This window comes from Grammomys surdaster, unplaced genomic scaffold (assembly GCF_004785775.1).
Source record: "Grammomys surdaster isolate TR1022 unplaced genomic scaffold, NIH_TR_1.0 126187, whole genome shotgun sequence".
NCBI classification, from domain to species: domain Eukaryota; kingdom Metazoa; phylum Chordata; class Mammalia; order Rodentia; family Muridae; genus Grammomys; species Grammomys surdaster.
In genome coordinates this window covers 5444353-5459611 of record NW_021620993.1, presented here as the reverse complement: position 1 = coordinate 5459611, position 15259 = coordinate 5444353, and the positions used below count along the sequence as shown (strand labels likewise).

The window sequence follows — 15259 nt, the reverse complement described above, 5'->3', positions numbered from 1 at the left end:
GGGGGGGGGTTTGGTTTTTTCGAGACAGGGTTTCTCTGTGTAGCCCTGGTTGTCCTAGAACTCACTCTGTAGACCAGGCTAGCCTCAAACTCTTAAACTCAGAAATCCGCCTGCTTCTGCCTCCCAAGTGCTGGGATGAAAGGCGTGCGCCACCACCGCCCGGCTTAAAATCTCTTATTCTCTGTATTTTTGTCCTTTTCTTTTTTTAAAATAAATATTTCCAGTTTTGTTCTACATGGTTTCAGGATGTATATGACTGAGCCCATTGTAGTTACTGGATTCTTATACATTTTCTTCTTTATTGTGCAGGAGCCTCATGGAGGCAACTTCTTCCTTAAGGCTAACTTTTCATGCTGATTTATAACTTTTCTTTCCTCTCCTTGCCTTCTCCTCTCCTTCCTATATCCTTTCTTTTCTATCTCTGGATAGTTTGTTTTAGGTTTTCTCGTTGTGCACTCAGTAGAAAAGTAGAATTTCTGTGTGTGTTAGAATACACCTTTAATACCTTCACTCTTGAGACAGAGACTAGTAGCTCTATCTTGGAGACTAGCCTGGTCTATATAGTGAAGCCCAGTCTAGCTAGAGCCACATGGTAAAACCTTGTCTCATAAAAGGAGGAAGGAAGGAAGGAAAGAGGGAGAGTGAGAAGACTTATTTGGAGTTTGTTCTTACTGGTGAGTTAGGCCTAGTTGCTTCTTCTGGTTGTGGATGTTTGGTGTTGACTCTTATCACAGAGAAACTGAGCGCTCCTCCTCAGCTTAGGTCCTGTAGTGGCTCTCATTCTCAGTACTGCCTTCCTGCTGAGCTGTTGATCACCTTCTGGCCTCAGATAGCAATAGCACTGAAGCATCTAAATCTAGACACTGTTTAAAAAGTTTAAAATTTATAACCATAACCATATAGTATTCATTCATTATAATTGAGGTTTGTTGCTGTGTATTGGTCACCTGTATGAATATAATACATTTGAGCTTCCAAATTTTGCTGTTAAAGATTATTCTTTTGGATCACAGTTACGAGTGTCTTTCTCTATATCTATAGATGGTTGGAAGGAGTTCCTGATATATATAGTATTTATAAAAACAGCTTGATTGCCTGTAAAGTCAAATATTATATGTTAATTGAGTGATTAGAATGGCAAAGTTTGCATTTTTTGGGGCTCTCTTTTCTCTCTAAGTAGTCTTCTGTATGCTGGTTCATCTTTTGATTGAAGCACATGAAAAAATACTACAGTGGCCTTTTCATTGGCTTTAAGTGCCCTATGCTTCATCAGACTACAAGATGATTCAGTGAGTAAGAGTGTTTGCTTGTGCTTGTCTTCATTGCTTGTCTCTGGCAGCTTTCATTTCTTTCAGTGCTTGGTATCAGCATTAGCAGTAAGCAAGTGGGAGATGTAGCAAGCTGCTCTCTCTAGTGTTTAAGTACTTTTCTTTCTTTCTTTCTTTCTTTCTTTCTTTCTTTCTTTCTTTCTTTCTTTCTTTTTAAAGATTTATTTATTTTATGTATGTGAGTATACTGTAGCTGTCTTCAGACATACCAGAAAAGGATATCCGATCCCATTTCAGATGGTTGTGAGCCACCATGAAGTTGCTGAAAATTGACCTCAAGACCTCTGGAAGAGCATTCAGTGCTCTTAACCACTGAGCCATATCTCCAGCCCTGTTAAAGTACTTTTCTAGGGTTGGTATAGTGGTAATTTTTGGCCCTTGGTAGCTGCCAGTGTTTCACACACACCCCCCCCCCCCCCCCCCGTTTGTATTTGTTTTTTTGAGATTTGAGACAGGGTTTTGGCTGTCCTGGAACTCACTTTGTAGACCAGGCTGGCCTCAAACTCAGAGATCCGCCTGCCTCTGCCTCCCAAATGCTGGGATCAAACGCGTGTGCCCAGCTACACCTCTCAATATAGATCTGAGACTATGATCTCAAAAACTTTATCTCAAGCTTTTCACTCTATTCTCCCTCTCCTCCTCCCCTCTCCCCCTCTGTTTCCTGTTGTTCTTCTTGTCCTGGCTCTTGAAGGGTTCAGCTACTGCCTCTTCAGCTGTCACAGCTGATCTCTTCCACAACCACCATTGTTCTATTGCTTCTTTCCCTATGTCCGGGTAGCCTTATATAGCCCAGGAAAGGGTATTTGGACAAATCAAAACTATTTGTTTAGGTCACATCTTTGCCTTATGGCCTGTCACAGCAATCCCTCTAGGAACTACCAGGGGAAATGGTAGAAAAGATAATCTAGAATTCATAGAGGCTTGTGATAGCAAAAAGTTTTATACAAACTATTTCAGTCAGCACTGGCTGAGGCTGTGCCTTCAGACTGTACATCAGTCAGCTGCAATTCGCTAGTTTTTTAAAGACATCTTTGAAGTGTTCAAAACAGCTAGTGCCAGTGTAAAGTTAGTCTAGCTATCTGACTGACAATCCTTTTACTCAAGGTAGGCAGGGTAGCATGGAAGAGCCCAGCAGCTGAGTGCAGGAAGTCAAACATGTATCAAGTTTGCTTATAGTCTGGGAGTGATGGAATATGACTTTAGTTACAGCATTCAGGAGACAGAAGCAGGTGGATCTCTGAGTTAAGAGGCCAGCCTGTTCTACATGAGGAATTCCAAGATAGCCAGAACTACATAGAAAGAACCTGTCTCAAACAGACACACACAAAGGTTGCTTACAAGTATAATTTTATTTTATTATTCATGTATTCATATTATTATTTTGAGATGGGATTTTACTATGTAACTGTGATTGGCTTAGAGCTACTGTTTAGACCAGGATGGCCTTAAACTCAGAGAGCTGCCTGCTTCTTCCTCTTGAGCATAGGTATTAAAGACATGTGCCATTATACTCAGCCACAAATTCAGTTTTAAAGAATTTATTAGTAGTAGTACCAGTGATTTTTAAAAATTTTTTTAGGGGAGAATGCATGTTTAAGGATTTTTATTGGAGCCAGGCAGTGGAGGTACATGCCTTTAATTCTAACACTCAGGAGGTAGAGGCAGGCGGATCTCATGAGTTTGAGCCCAGCTTGATTTACAGAGTAATGTCTAGGACATCCAGAGTTATACAGAGAAGTTCTGTCTTTAAAAATAGGGGGGAAAAAAAGGAGAATTTTTTACTGGGACATTGTCTATAGTGGTAAAGACTGACAGTGCTAAAATGCTCAGAGATAACACAGATGTTCACTAATAGGAAAATTGTTAATTTATTACAGATTTTTAACATCAGACAACTATATTTTGTAATTCAGTTCAGTTGTTTGAAGTGTTCTCTATAATGTAATCTAAAGTGAAAGAATTACATTAAGAATAAAAAAAGGTTGAGAAGAAATGTATTTAGCATATAGTAGCATTTAGGAGCATAACCCCAGATATTCCTGAGTATATGTATATATGTTGTGTATATATGTGTGAGTCATCAAAAGAATATTTCTTCCACATTGCATTTTCTATGGCAGTGTTGTTCTAAGTATATCATATAATATTTCTTTAAAAACCTCAGGACAGGGGCAGTGTTATTGCTCTCAGTTTTATAGATGAAAAAATTAGGCCAGGAAGGTTAGTTTTCTAGGACCAAACAGTTAGAAGAGATACTGTCAGGTTCCAAACCACAGTATTTTGGTTTCATAGCCTGTGCCCTTAACCACTGTGTGCTCTGTATTTATGTTGTTTGTAGTAACTGGATGCCTTTACTAAAATATTTGAAGTGTCTATAACAGAGAGTGAACGTACATTAGCTTTTTGGCTCTGTATATATAGGAAAGAAACAAAAAAGGGTAAGTTAGTGGGGAAAATCTGAAGTACAGAGGTTAGTAGTCAAATATTCTTGGAATAAGCTTAAAAATACTGTAGAATTTTATATTTCATACTGTAGTAAAAGTATAAAAATGGTAAAATAAAAGGGATAGAGACTAAAGAGGTAGGCACACATTAAGATTATGATTAATATGAGGATTTTTTTCCTTAGACTTTTTTATATGTATAAATATATTCATGCATGTGGAGGTCATAGGTTGATATTGTGTGTCTTTTCCAGTTAGTCTTCACCTTAGTTTTTGAGAAGTTTTTTTTTTTTTAAGGATTTTTACTTATTTATTTTATGCATATGAGTACACCACCATTGCTGTCTTCAGACACAACTGAAGAGGGCACCAGACTCTATTACAGATGGTTGTGAGCCACCATGTAGTTGCTGGGAATTGAACTCAGAACCTCTGCAAGAGCAGTCAGTGCTCTTAACCACTGAGCCATCTCTCCAGCCCGAGAAGTTTTTTAAATAGTGTATGATCTATGGCAGTGTTGTTCTGAGTATTTCACATAATAATTTACTCAAAACCTTAGAGTCTCTCATAGAACCTGAAGCTCACTCATTTGGCTAGATTGATCGATTGGTCAGTGCATCCCAATGCACTCTTTCCTGTCTCTGCATCTCCAGTAGTAGGATTACAACATGTACCACTGCTCTTGGCTTTTTACGTTGTGGGGGCATTATAACAGGATAGAACTCAGGATCTCATGCGTATATAGCAAGCACTTTACTGACTAAGCCACTTTCCCTTTTGTCAGAATTCATAATCTTTAATGTGAGCACTAAAGTTCTGTCTCTCTCTCTCTCTCTCTCTCTCTCTCTCTCTCTCTCTCTCTCTCTCTCTCTCTCTCTCTCCTTGAGGATGCTATATGTTGTTTAAAGTAGAGGAGGAACACATAAATCTCTTGTCTTTTCAATTGTTGTGTAAATTAAATGTTGTAAGCTTACCCTGAAGTTACTTGGGGAAGTTACCTGATACTTGAAGAGAAAGAGCTTTCTTAACTTGGAAAAATACTAATATTTTCTAATATTTGTATATAATAGATAATCTTGACCTTCACTTAGGCCAGCTGCTGGCTTGGTTTTGGTCTTTTCTTGCCAAGATGCAGTTTTGCTGTTTCAGAATTTGCTTTATTGAATTTATCTTTTCCTCTTGACATAGCAGTTTCAGAGTGTGAGTCCATGATCAGCATGGCAGCAGGCAGGAAAGCAGGGTGCTGGAACAGTAGCTGAGAGCTTACATTCTTACCTTCAAGACTGAGTCAGAAAGACTAAGAGTGGGGTTTTTTGTTTGTGTTTGTTTTATTTTTTAGCAGCACTTAAACCTGTCATTGTCCCAAGAGGTAGGTCCTGTGTATCTCAACTTGTTCCTCTTGGCCTTTGCTGTCCTCATTTTGTTGGCAGTTTGATTGTCCAAACTGCATCAGGATGCATTTGAAGGCTTATCTTGCCAAAACCTCTAAACTGTTCCACATTCCTTACACAAAGGAATCAGAGTCAGGTTTATCATAGAAACGATCCTGCTTTTCTTGTTCATCACTCTAATAATTAAAGTACCTGATGGAAACAGCTTGAGGTCAGAGGTTTATTTGGGTCTGTAGCTTGAAGGTACAGTCTGTCGTTGTGGGGAAGATAGGGTGGCAGAAGCAGTAATCTATGGTGATGGAGGCTTACTGCGCATCTTTGTAGGGGCCAGAAAACTGATCATTGCCAATTTCACATTGCCTAGTGAATAGAAAATAATTCTCATATTTTAAAAAATTGTGTCCACTTTGGACAGAAGATAATGACCTGAGATTCAGCCTAAATAAGTACTATAAAGTACCATATTTAGGGATTTAATGTGTAGTTACTGTTAGCCTTAGCTATCCTTTATTACTGGGAAATGGCACTTTAGTCATGGTTGCTGTGCCAGCTGTCACTGTAGGTGCTTGTGCATAATATGAGCATGTATACCCACCGTCTATTGCAGTGTCAAAGATAAAAACTCCAGAAAGTCAGAGAAACCCTGTCTTGAAAAACAAAACAACAAAACAAAACAAAACCTCCAGAAAGTAAGAAAAGCCAAGATTTCAGATAGCAATTTGTGAGAGAAGAGATTAACATGGTTGGTGTACCAAACAGAACTTGGCCAGCAGTCAGGTACTGCATCAGTAAATAGAAAATCTTAACACAAGGGAGAAACTAACCAGTGGCAGAAGATCATCAGATACTCAGATCTTTGAAGTGAGCCCTGAACAACATCATGGTAACTGTCCTAAGCTGTGGAACTGAAGAAACCAACTTGGAGAGGATGTTATGAGCCACTGAAGAATAGAGGCTCCTTGGGGTGCTAGAGGCTCAGTTGGGTGTTAGCAAAACTTCCTTCCCTGGAGAGAGCATGTCTTCCAGTCCCCATTTCTTTAATGACAAAGATGTCTGGTCGTATGAGTAAGGGAGGGAATATGCAGGGAACTTTGAGGTCCCTTCAGTGTTGTTCTTCTATCTGCCCATACTTGAATATTTACCTGTTGCTTACACAGTTGACATGTGTCTATTCCTCATAGAGGGTGGCAGAGTTGGATATTGAGCTGAGACAAAAAATATAAATAAATGAAAAAACCCACCAAAAATGGCTTGATTATTGTGTCTGAGTAGGGGATCTTTTTGTCTGAGATCTGTGTTATAGAACTTGATTAGTCCATCAGAAGGCATACCAAGGTTAGTGGATGAGCACTATAGACAGTGAATAAGTACAGTGACACAGAAGTAGGACATTGTCCCAGACAAGTTGGAAGGCTTTGATAACAGGCAAGGAATGTATTCCAAAGTGATACAGAAATGAACAGAAGATTTTAGGTAGGAGAGCCCATGAACTCTCTCTGGCTGCTGTTTGAGAGTGGGTAAGGGCAAGTGGAGGCCAGTAGAGAGCCTGGCAGTTACCAGGTGAGAGGCGACAGGCTTACACTGAGTGGCAGGTTGAGGATGTGCTAGATTGAGGCGAGCATAGGTGTGGGCATGAGCTGGGAGAGAATAGTCAGCCTTGTACATTATGTGGCTGATCTGCTGCTGTTGAGAAAATCTGGTGATTCTTATCACCAGAAAAAGCTGTGTCTGCTCACTTATCTCTGGGCAAGGATGATGGCAATCCTCTGTAAAGAGAGGATAGGAATAACTGTGGTAGAGGCTATGTCTCATGTCCTTATATTTCTATATTCCAGAGTGGAGGAGGAGGCCCAGGAAAGAGACATTTAGGGTCTAGGTTCTTATCAGGATGTCTGACTTTTTTGGCTAAAAGATGCTTGCTCTAGGTTATTTGTAGCCGGGTCACAATAGCAGGAATACTTGTAGGCTTGGTGTCTGACCAACACTAGGTACTTATTTCCTCTGGTCTCGGAACTAGGATGCTTAACTGGACCTTCTCATCATTCAGCACCTATTTGTGTGGGTTCTTTGCTTATGACAGCTCTTTCTCCCATGCGGTAGTAACAGTACAATTCTCTGCTGTATCTCTTGGGCAGGAAGCTCTTGGGTTCTTCCACTTCAGAGTCTGATTCTAATGTCCATGTGCCAAACCTTTGAAGCATATTAGCCTTGAGGTGTCTGTTTCTTGTTCAGCAGTAGCCTTAGAGTGGTGTAAAGGTATGTGTGTGTATTCTATAGGGAACAGGAGGTACAGGAAACATTTCTCACATCTGGCCCTTTCCCTTCAGGAAGCCTATCCTATTTTTCAATGTTTTACTCTCTTAGGATGTTGTCAGAGCAGGCTGTAAATTTGAGTAAATTTGAGTATATTCCAGTGCTTTAATCTACCTTGTCTACCTAGAGTGATCTCAAGCCTTCTTGTCCATGGTGAGAGAAGATAGTATAGGTTCTGGCCCCCACTGCCTTTGTTTTTCAGGAAGCTGTGGTCATGTCACATCTTACAAGTGCCTACTAGAATGATTACCGCATGCTGTTTAGGGCACTGGAAAGCAAGCTTGTTTGCTTTTTCTTTTTTCCCTACCCCGCTTTCTTCTTTAGAATAAATCTGTTGGATGTTGTCATGTGATGGTAAAAACCATTGAAAATAAGAACAGCATTGATCCACATAAAACCTGGAGTTTATTGCCTGCCTATCCAGTGTGCTGTACACTGAGGCAAGAAAATGCAGGCTGCATGATGAGTTTAAGGCCAGCCTGTGCTGCTGTGTAGTAGACTTTGTCACCTGATAGCTCCTTTTCAGCCCACCCAAAAGTTTGCTATATAGATTTCAGTGTTTGTGTTGTAACATTTTTGAGGTAGGCAGTTTTGTTTTGTTTTAAGACAGAGTCTTAGCCAGGCGGTGGTGGCGCACGCCTTTAATCCCAGCACTTGGGAGGCAGAGGCAGGCGGATTTCTGAGTTCGAGGCCGGCCTGGTCTACAGAGTGAGCTCCAGGACAGCCAGGACTACACAGAGAAACCCTGTCTTGAAAAACCAAAAAAAAAAAAAAAAAAAAAAGACAGAGTCTTTCTATATAGTTCTGGTTGTCCTAGAACACTGTGTATGTAGATCAGGCTGGTCTCAGACTCAGAGAGAGATCCACCTGCCTCTGCCTCCTGAGTGCTGGGATAAAAGTCATTATCTAGATGTCTCTAAAAGGGATTTTTAAGAAGTCAGTAGATAATTGATGTCATAAACATAACTGGTCTGTTGTATTCTATTTTTAAAGCAGGGCCAAGATTTTCTCCTTCACTCATCACTTGGGGGTTCCCAGCCTGAGACCAGTGGTGCTGGGAGGCTGGCCCTAGGCACACAGACCATGACCTCATCAGGGCTAGGCACTACACCTTCAGATGCTTGTTCATGTGAGGCCTGCAGTGAACGCAGGTATGTATTGTGTTGTGTCGCTTGGTCATGGGGTATGTAAGAATATGTTGTGCTAGTCTGGGACTTGGGGTTCTTTTGACAAATAATATCTGTTTGACATATCCTCAAGAATAGGAAATGACTTTTCTATTATGAGGGGAAAAAACTATACAAAAAGACAAAATTATTGTCCTTGAGAGACTAAATACTAGTAAGTTGGGCCATATAAAGAGCAAAGTGAGAGAACTCTTAGAATTTAAAGAAAGGTCAACTTTTGTTTCATGTTGTAATCCCAGCACTTGACAGGCATAGCCTATAGGTTCCATAGCAAGACTTTATCTCAAGAAAAAGAATATTAATTTGAAAAGAAAAATGAGCCTAAGATGAGCATTAAAAAATGCTAGAATGTATGGAAGAGGAGCTTATGATGGAAGGTGTTAGGAGTTGAAGGAAGAGGCTAGGAGTTGGTAGCAAAAGGCTATACCCCTGGCCTGGAACAAGGCACCAAAGGGTAGAAAGCAAGGTTTCTGTTTGTCATATGGGGTCAGAGTATGGAGTTGAGGAGTAGTATCTGGTGGGAAGTTAGGTAGACTACTTTCCTTAATTCTGCTGGTTCCTTTGTTGTCACAGAGACATCTCAGCAGAGACAGACCGGGAACCGCAGCAACTGCAGAACTATTGGTCAGAAGTTCGCTACATGGTCCGATGCATATACCGCCAGGCAGGGACCCCGCTGGCAGAAGATCAGGACCAGTCTCTGGTTCCCGATAAAGAGGGAGTGAAGGAGCTCGTGGATAGGTACAGGTTGCCCTTTCCTGTTACAGCCCCATCTAATCCCTGCCCTCTGTACTGTTCATGGAGCCTCAGTGCTTGTCCTAAGTAAAGCTCAGCTGGACTTTTGAGCTCTTGGTGCAGCTCAGGTCTTCAGCAGATAACTGACAAACCGGAGACTTCTGGGTAAAAAGTTGCAAGTTCTCTCCCTTCCTTCCTTCCTTTCTTTCTTCCTTCTTTTCTTCGTTTCTTTTTTTCCTTTCTGTCTGTGTTTGTTTTTGAAGCGGTTTCTTTGTGTAGCCCTGGTTGTCCTGGAATTTACTTTATAGTCAACTTCTGCCTCCGAGTGTGCTGGAATTAAAGGGATGTGCCACTATACCTGGCTGGGTTCTCCTGTTTCTAAGTTGAAATGTTTCTGTCATGTATTAAGACATATGGCACGTGCCATATATTAGCACAACCAAGATGCCAGAGTTCTTGCTATGCCAGGTGATACTGGATATTTTTATAAGCACTTTTGCATTTGTAACTCAGGGAGAAAGGCAGAGTGCTCCTGTCCACTGAAGAAGCACTCTCAGATTGAGCAGCTTGTGAAGGCACCTGCTCCATGAGGTGCACAGCAGCTATTCTCACAGGGAGTGCTTTCTACCTAGCATCTGTTCTTCAGCAGGCTCCCTGTGCCCAGTGACTGACAGAAAGTGAGGTGGGCATCACTTCTGCTTTTTCTTACAACTTAAGTGTGCTGTCTTTTCCTAATTTTGAAATGTTTCAAATAAAAGCAACAAATTCTTCATGGATCAGTTCTCATTTTTCATTTTTTTCTCATGTTTTGATTACACACTTTGGCATCTTATGAAGTCATATCTGCTATACATTATGCCAAAGAAGCAGGGGCATTGATTTACAAAGCAGTGTGTTCCAGATTTGACCTGTGACCTACTTAGTGTTATATGCGACAGTTCCAGGTAGTAAGTGCCTTTTTTAAGCAGAGATTTTTTTAGTTAGTGACACATGAAACCCATGACATCGCAGATCCTTCATGGTACATCTGTGATGCTTTAGAACACTGTCAGCACTAGTTTTATCCAGGTGGAGCAGGACCTATCAACACTTCGGAATGATTAAGTGATGAACTACTTGTATTGTCTTTTTCACGTAAATCTGTTTGCCTGGGCTGGAGAGATATTGCTCAATAATTAGACCAATGATTAGAAGCACTGGCTGCCCTTGCAGAGGACTTGCTCCTCACAGCTGTCTGTAACTGGAGGTTCAGGGATCCAACACTCTTTTTTGGGGGCACCAAGCATACATGTGGTACTCATATATATGCAAGCAAAACTCATATACTCAAAAAATTATAAATTAAAAAATCCTTTTTCTAAGAGTTTATATGTGTTTGTTATATGCACATGAGTATGCAGTTGTATATGTGTTCGGAAAGGCCAGGGTATCGTCCTCTTTTGCTCTCCTGATTTCCTTGAGATAGGGCTTTTCACTGAACTGATGTACTTGTTGAGGTTTGGTCTTTTGTTATCTATTGTAATGTTAAGTGTGGGCCCCCAAGACCTGGTTTTCCCAGAGATGAGAGAATCTCTATATATACCTTGGCCCCAAGTTATTTATGATTGGTAAATAAAGATGTCAACAGCCAATAACTGGGCAAAAGAGACATAAGTGTGGTTTAGGTTTTCTGGGCTTGAGGATCAGAGGAGGTCCACAAGAAAAAAAAGTACCAAAAAAAAAAAAAAGCTACCTTGAGTTAGGTGTCAAGAAAATTTAGCCCCGAGGGCTGGCCAATTGGAGTTAAGAATAGTCCAGATAAAACAAAACATAATAAATAATATTTTGGGGATATTGATAGACCAATAGATTCTAACAGTATAGGGAGTAGGCAGCTGCCCAGCGTGTATACTGTTATAAGTACAAAGGTTATATATGGTTTTTATCTGAAAAGTAAACGATCTAAGGGCATGGTAGAAAGTCCAGGTCAAGATTAAATACTTCTACAACATGTACTGTTTGGCCATCAAGCTTTGAATGTCCACTTTTTTTCAGCTAGGCTGGATGCCAGTGAGTTTTCAGAAAACACTTGTTTTCTGTGCTGGGGTGATAAATATGCTCAGGGCTGTTGGGCCTTTTACAATGGTACTAGGAATTTAAATTCAGGTCCTGGTGCTTGCAAAGCAAGTGATCTTACTCATTGACCCTTCTCAGCTCTCTAGTGTTCTTGTGAGTTCAATTGTCTCATGCTCATTTGAATTTTATATCACTATTCTTAAACATATAGAACACATTCTGCTTAAAATTGTTGCCAAACTTAGTGATATATACCTGTAATCCCAGCACAGAGAAACTAAGGCAGAAGGTTGGTCTGTGCTTTATAGCAAATTCAAGGCTAAATAAGCCACATGGTAAAACCCTGTCTCCTAAAACCAAAGGCTAGGGATAGCTTAGTGGTAGAGCTTTTGGGTAGTATATAAAAAGCCCTGGGTTTGATTTCTAATAATGGGGGGAAACCCACTAAATTTTAATGTTACAAAAATTAATACATCTTTTTGAAATGTAGCAGCCAAGTTACCAATCCTGTTTGTTTTCTCTAAGCACATTATAGACTTGGCTTTACATATTTATTACCTTGCACATTGTACAAGAGGCTTTACATACTATTTTGCAGATTGTATATAGATAACTGCTTTCTATATGACTTTGCACATTTTACCTTCTTATCATTTACAACTTAAGTGATGTGTAACTTTAGAAAGGGAGCAGGAGGGAATAGAGAGATGGCTTACAGTTGAGACTGCTTGCTGTTGTTATAGAGGGCCTGGGCTTGTTTTTCAAAACCTCTTCCAGTTATGGCAGCTCATAAATGCCTGTAACTCACATTTCCAGACGGATACAATATCATTTTTTGATCTCCATGGGCTCAGGCATGTACATGGTGCACATAAATTCAGGTACACATACATGCACATATTAAAAATAATAACTACATACATACATTTATTTATTTATTTATTTATTTTTGGTTTTTCAAGACAGGGTTTCTCTGTGTAGCCCTGGCTGTCCTGGAACTCACTCTGTAGACCAGGCTGGCCTCGAACTCAGAAATCCGCCTGCCTCTGCCTCCCAAGTGCTGGGACTAAAGGCGTGCGTCACCACTGCCCAGCTCGCTTGTTTGTTTTTGAAACAAGATTTCACCATATAAACTCTGGCTAGGCTGGCACTTGCTATGTAAACCACCAGGCTTGTATCCAACTCATAGTGATTTTTCCCACCTTGAGTACTGGGAGTGAAAATGATCCACAACACTGGGTAATTTTCCTTCCTTCCTTCCTTCCTTCCTTCCTTCCTTCCTTCCTTCCTTCCTTCCTTCCTTCCTTCCTTCTTCCCCCTCCCTCTTTCCCTTTCCCTTTTTCCGTTTCCCTTTCCCTTCTTTTCCCCTTTTCCCTTTCCCTTTTCCCCTTCTCCCTTTGCCCTTTGCCCTTTCCCTTTTCCCTTTTCCCCCTTTGCCCCCTTTTTTCCCTTTTCCCCCTTTTTTCCCTTTTTTCCCTTTTTTCCCTTTCCCTTTTCCCTTTTCCCTTTCCCTTTCCTTTTTTAATGGAAGAGGTAACATCTATCCTCTTTTCTTTTGTTTGTTTATCTATTTATTTTATTTATGAGTACACTGTAGTTGTCTTCAGACACACCAGAAGAGGGCATCTGATCTCATTACAGATGGTTGTGAGCCACTATGTGGTTGCCGGGATTTGAACTCAGGACCTCTGGAAGAGCAGTCAGTGCTCTTAACTGCTGAGCCATCTTTCCAGCCCCCTATCCTCTTTTCTTAAAATTAAATGTGGTGGCCAAAAGATGGAAGAATCTGTTATGTAAAACTCACAGCTTAATGCGTTCTACACTTGGTTTGTAGCAGCCACTGATCTCAGCTGGTTTTTCATAGTGACACATTCCATTGCATGTTTTGGTTATTGCTTCAGTGGCTTTATGCTTTCATCTAGAACTCTGTTTCTCAACCTTCCTAATGCTGTGACCCTTTAATACAATTCCTCATGTTGTATTGATCCCCAATAATAAACTATTGCTACTTCATAATTGTAATTTTGCTACATGAATCATTGTAAATATCTGTGTTCTGTGATGGTCTTAGGTGACCCCATGTGAAAGGATCACTTAACTCCTCCCCTCCCAAAATGATCTCTCTTACAGGTTGAGAACTTCTGATCTAGAGGCATCTCAGAAATGTACCTTTTAAAGAAGTGGCAACTTTAGTCATAGTAATGCCATACTATAGAGCAAGTTTTAAAAACTAGATCATCTTCATGCATGAACCTATAATGCAGCATCAGGAGGCTAAGGAAGGAAGTTATCTTTCTCAGGATGGTAACTTTTATAGTTTCTCAAAATTTGGATGTTAATTACATTGTGAATAGTTTCAGGGATGCATTTCTCTTGCTTTTAAGCATTTCATTATATTTTATGCATTTCATGGCTTTGTTGATAATTTAAAAATGGGATAACCTGTATCTAACACTTTTACTAATTATGAAAATGACACAGGCTCATTTGTATGATGCAAATGAGTTTCTAGAAAGAAGGAAGGTGAACTTGGCCCCAGCCCTCCAGTCAGGTATCACCTCTGCTGGGATTGGGGCTTGTCACTTTCTAATTCACTCACTGGGTTAGCACCTGGGGTCGATTCTCAGGAACAGTAAAGGGGGATGCCTTTTACCTCCTGGGTGTGAGTTATAATACTTTCTTCAGAGATGGGCTGAGATCTTTTCTCATGGACTGTAGACATGGAGCACAGGTTGCATAAACTGCAGTCCCAGGAAGCATTTGGGTCATGTCAGTGTCTTATGTGAGTTACCTGGCATCAAATGTTCTAGGTGCACAAGTTCCTTATCAGTGACTCCCATAGGTTGTCACAAGGAAGACAATGGACTGTCAGTGATACTGATATGGAAACTGCTTGTCAACTGACATGTGTAGACAGATCATGGCCAAATGATGACTCTTTTTTTGTCTCTATAGGCTCTGTGAGCGGGACCCCTATCAGCTCTACCAGCGATTGGAGCAACAAGCCCGGGAATATGTGCTAGAAATGAAGGTCCGTCTGCTCCGGCAGCTGTCGGCTGCAGCAAAGGCCAAGGCACCATCTGGCTTGCAGGGCCCACCACAGGCCCACCACTTTGTCTCCCTACTCCTGGAGGAGTATCATGCCCTCTGCCAGGCTGCACGATCCATCAGTACCTTTCTTGGCACTCTGGTGAGAGACCATATCCACTTCTTTCCTGGCTGCTGAGGTGAACATAAGAACAAAAGCATGTGCTAGGGGAGATATATGCAGCTAGGGGACTGATCATATGGTTAAGTCCTACTTGTACAATCACAGACTCGTTTCCACACAAAGTGGGGTAGGATTAATGCTAGTTTACTGGATTTTGCTGGCAGGTAGAAGCATTTAGAGAATTAATGTCCAGGGGCCATAGGATGGAAATCTGTTTGGGAAGACCTGAGCACTAGGAAGTTAACCATTAAGATATGGAGGTGAGGAACAAGTGTTGCATTGTGAGGGGAGTCTAAGAAGTTTTTGGTGTCTTCGGTTGGTGTTGATACACTGTCAGTAACTGGTGTTGCAGTTGATCAAAGGCATAGCCAAAGGCCTCTTGCTTAGATTTCTTCACATGTGTACCTAGCAGCACAGTTCAGGAAAGGGTAGCTGTCTTTCCCTGTCTTTACACTGTTCTCACAGTCCTTCTAGGGACCCAAGTGAATTTCTGGCCACTCCATTCCTGGGTGGACAGAGGCATTGTGTGGAAATATAGTCATTACAGTTTGAAGCAGACCAGGATCCCCAGGAACAACAATATAAACTCTCTGCC

General features: G+C 40.9%; 1 protein-coding gene across 2 annotated transcripts in view; it reads left to right on the top strand.

Moving 5' to 3' along the window:
- Fam193a (family with sequence similarity 193 member A) overlaps positions 1-15259 on the top strand; it is an 81045-nt gene that overhangs the window by 4491 nt on the left and 61295 nt on the right. Inside the window, exons 2-4 of one of the 2 annotated variants that reach the window (XM_028758085.1) lie at positions 8473-8627; positions 9237-9404; positions 14409-14643. In XM_028758085.1, coding sequence (XP_028613918.1) covers positions 8473-8627; positions 9237-9404; positions 14409-14643 — 558 coding nt within the window. Of the gene's footprint in view, positions 1-8469; positions 8628-9236; positions 9405-14408; positions 14644-15259 lie in introns of both variants that reach the window. The other variant, XM_028758084.1, reaches the window with a different exon arrangement.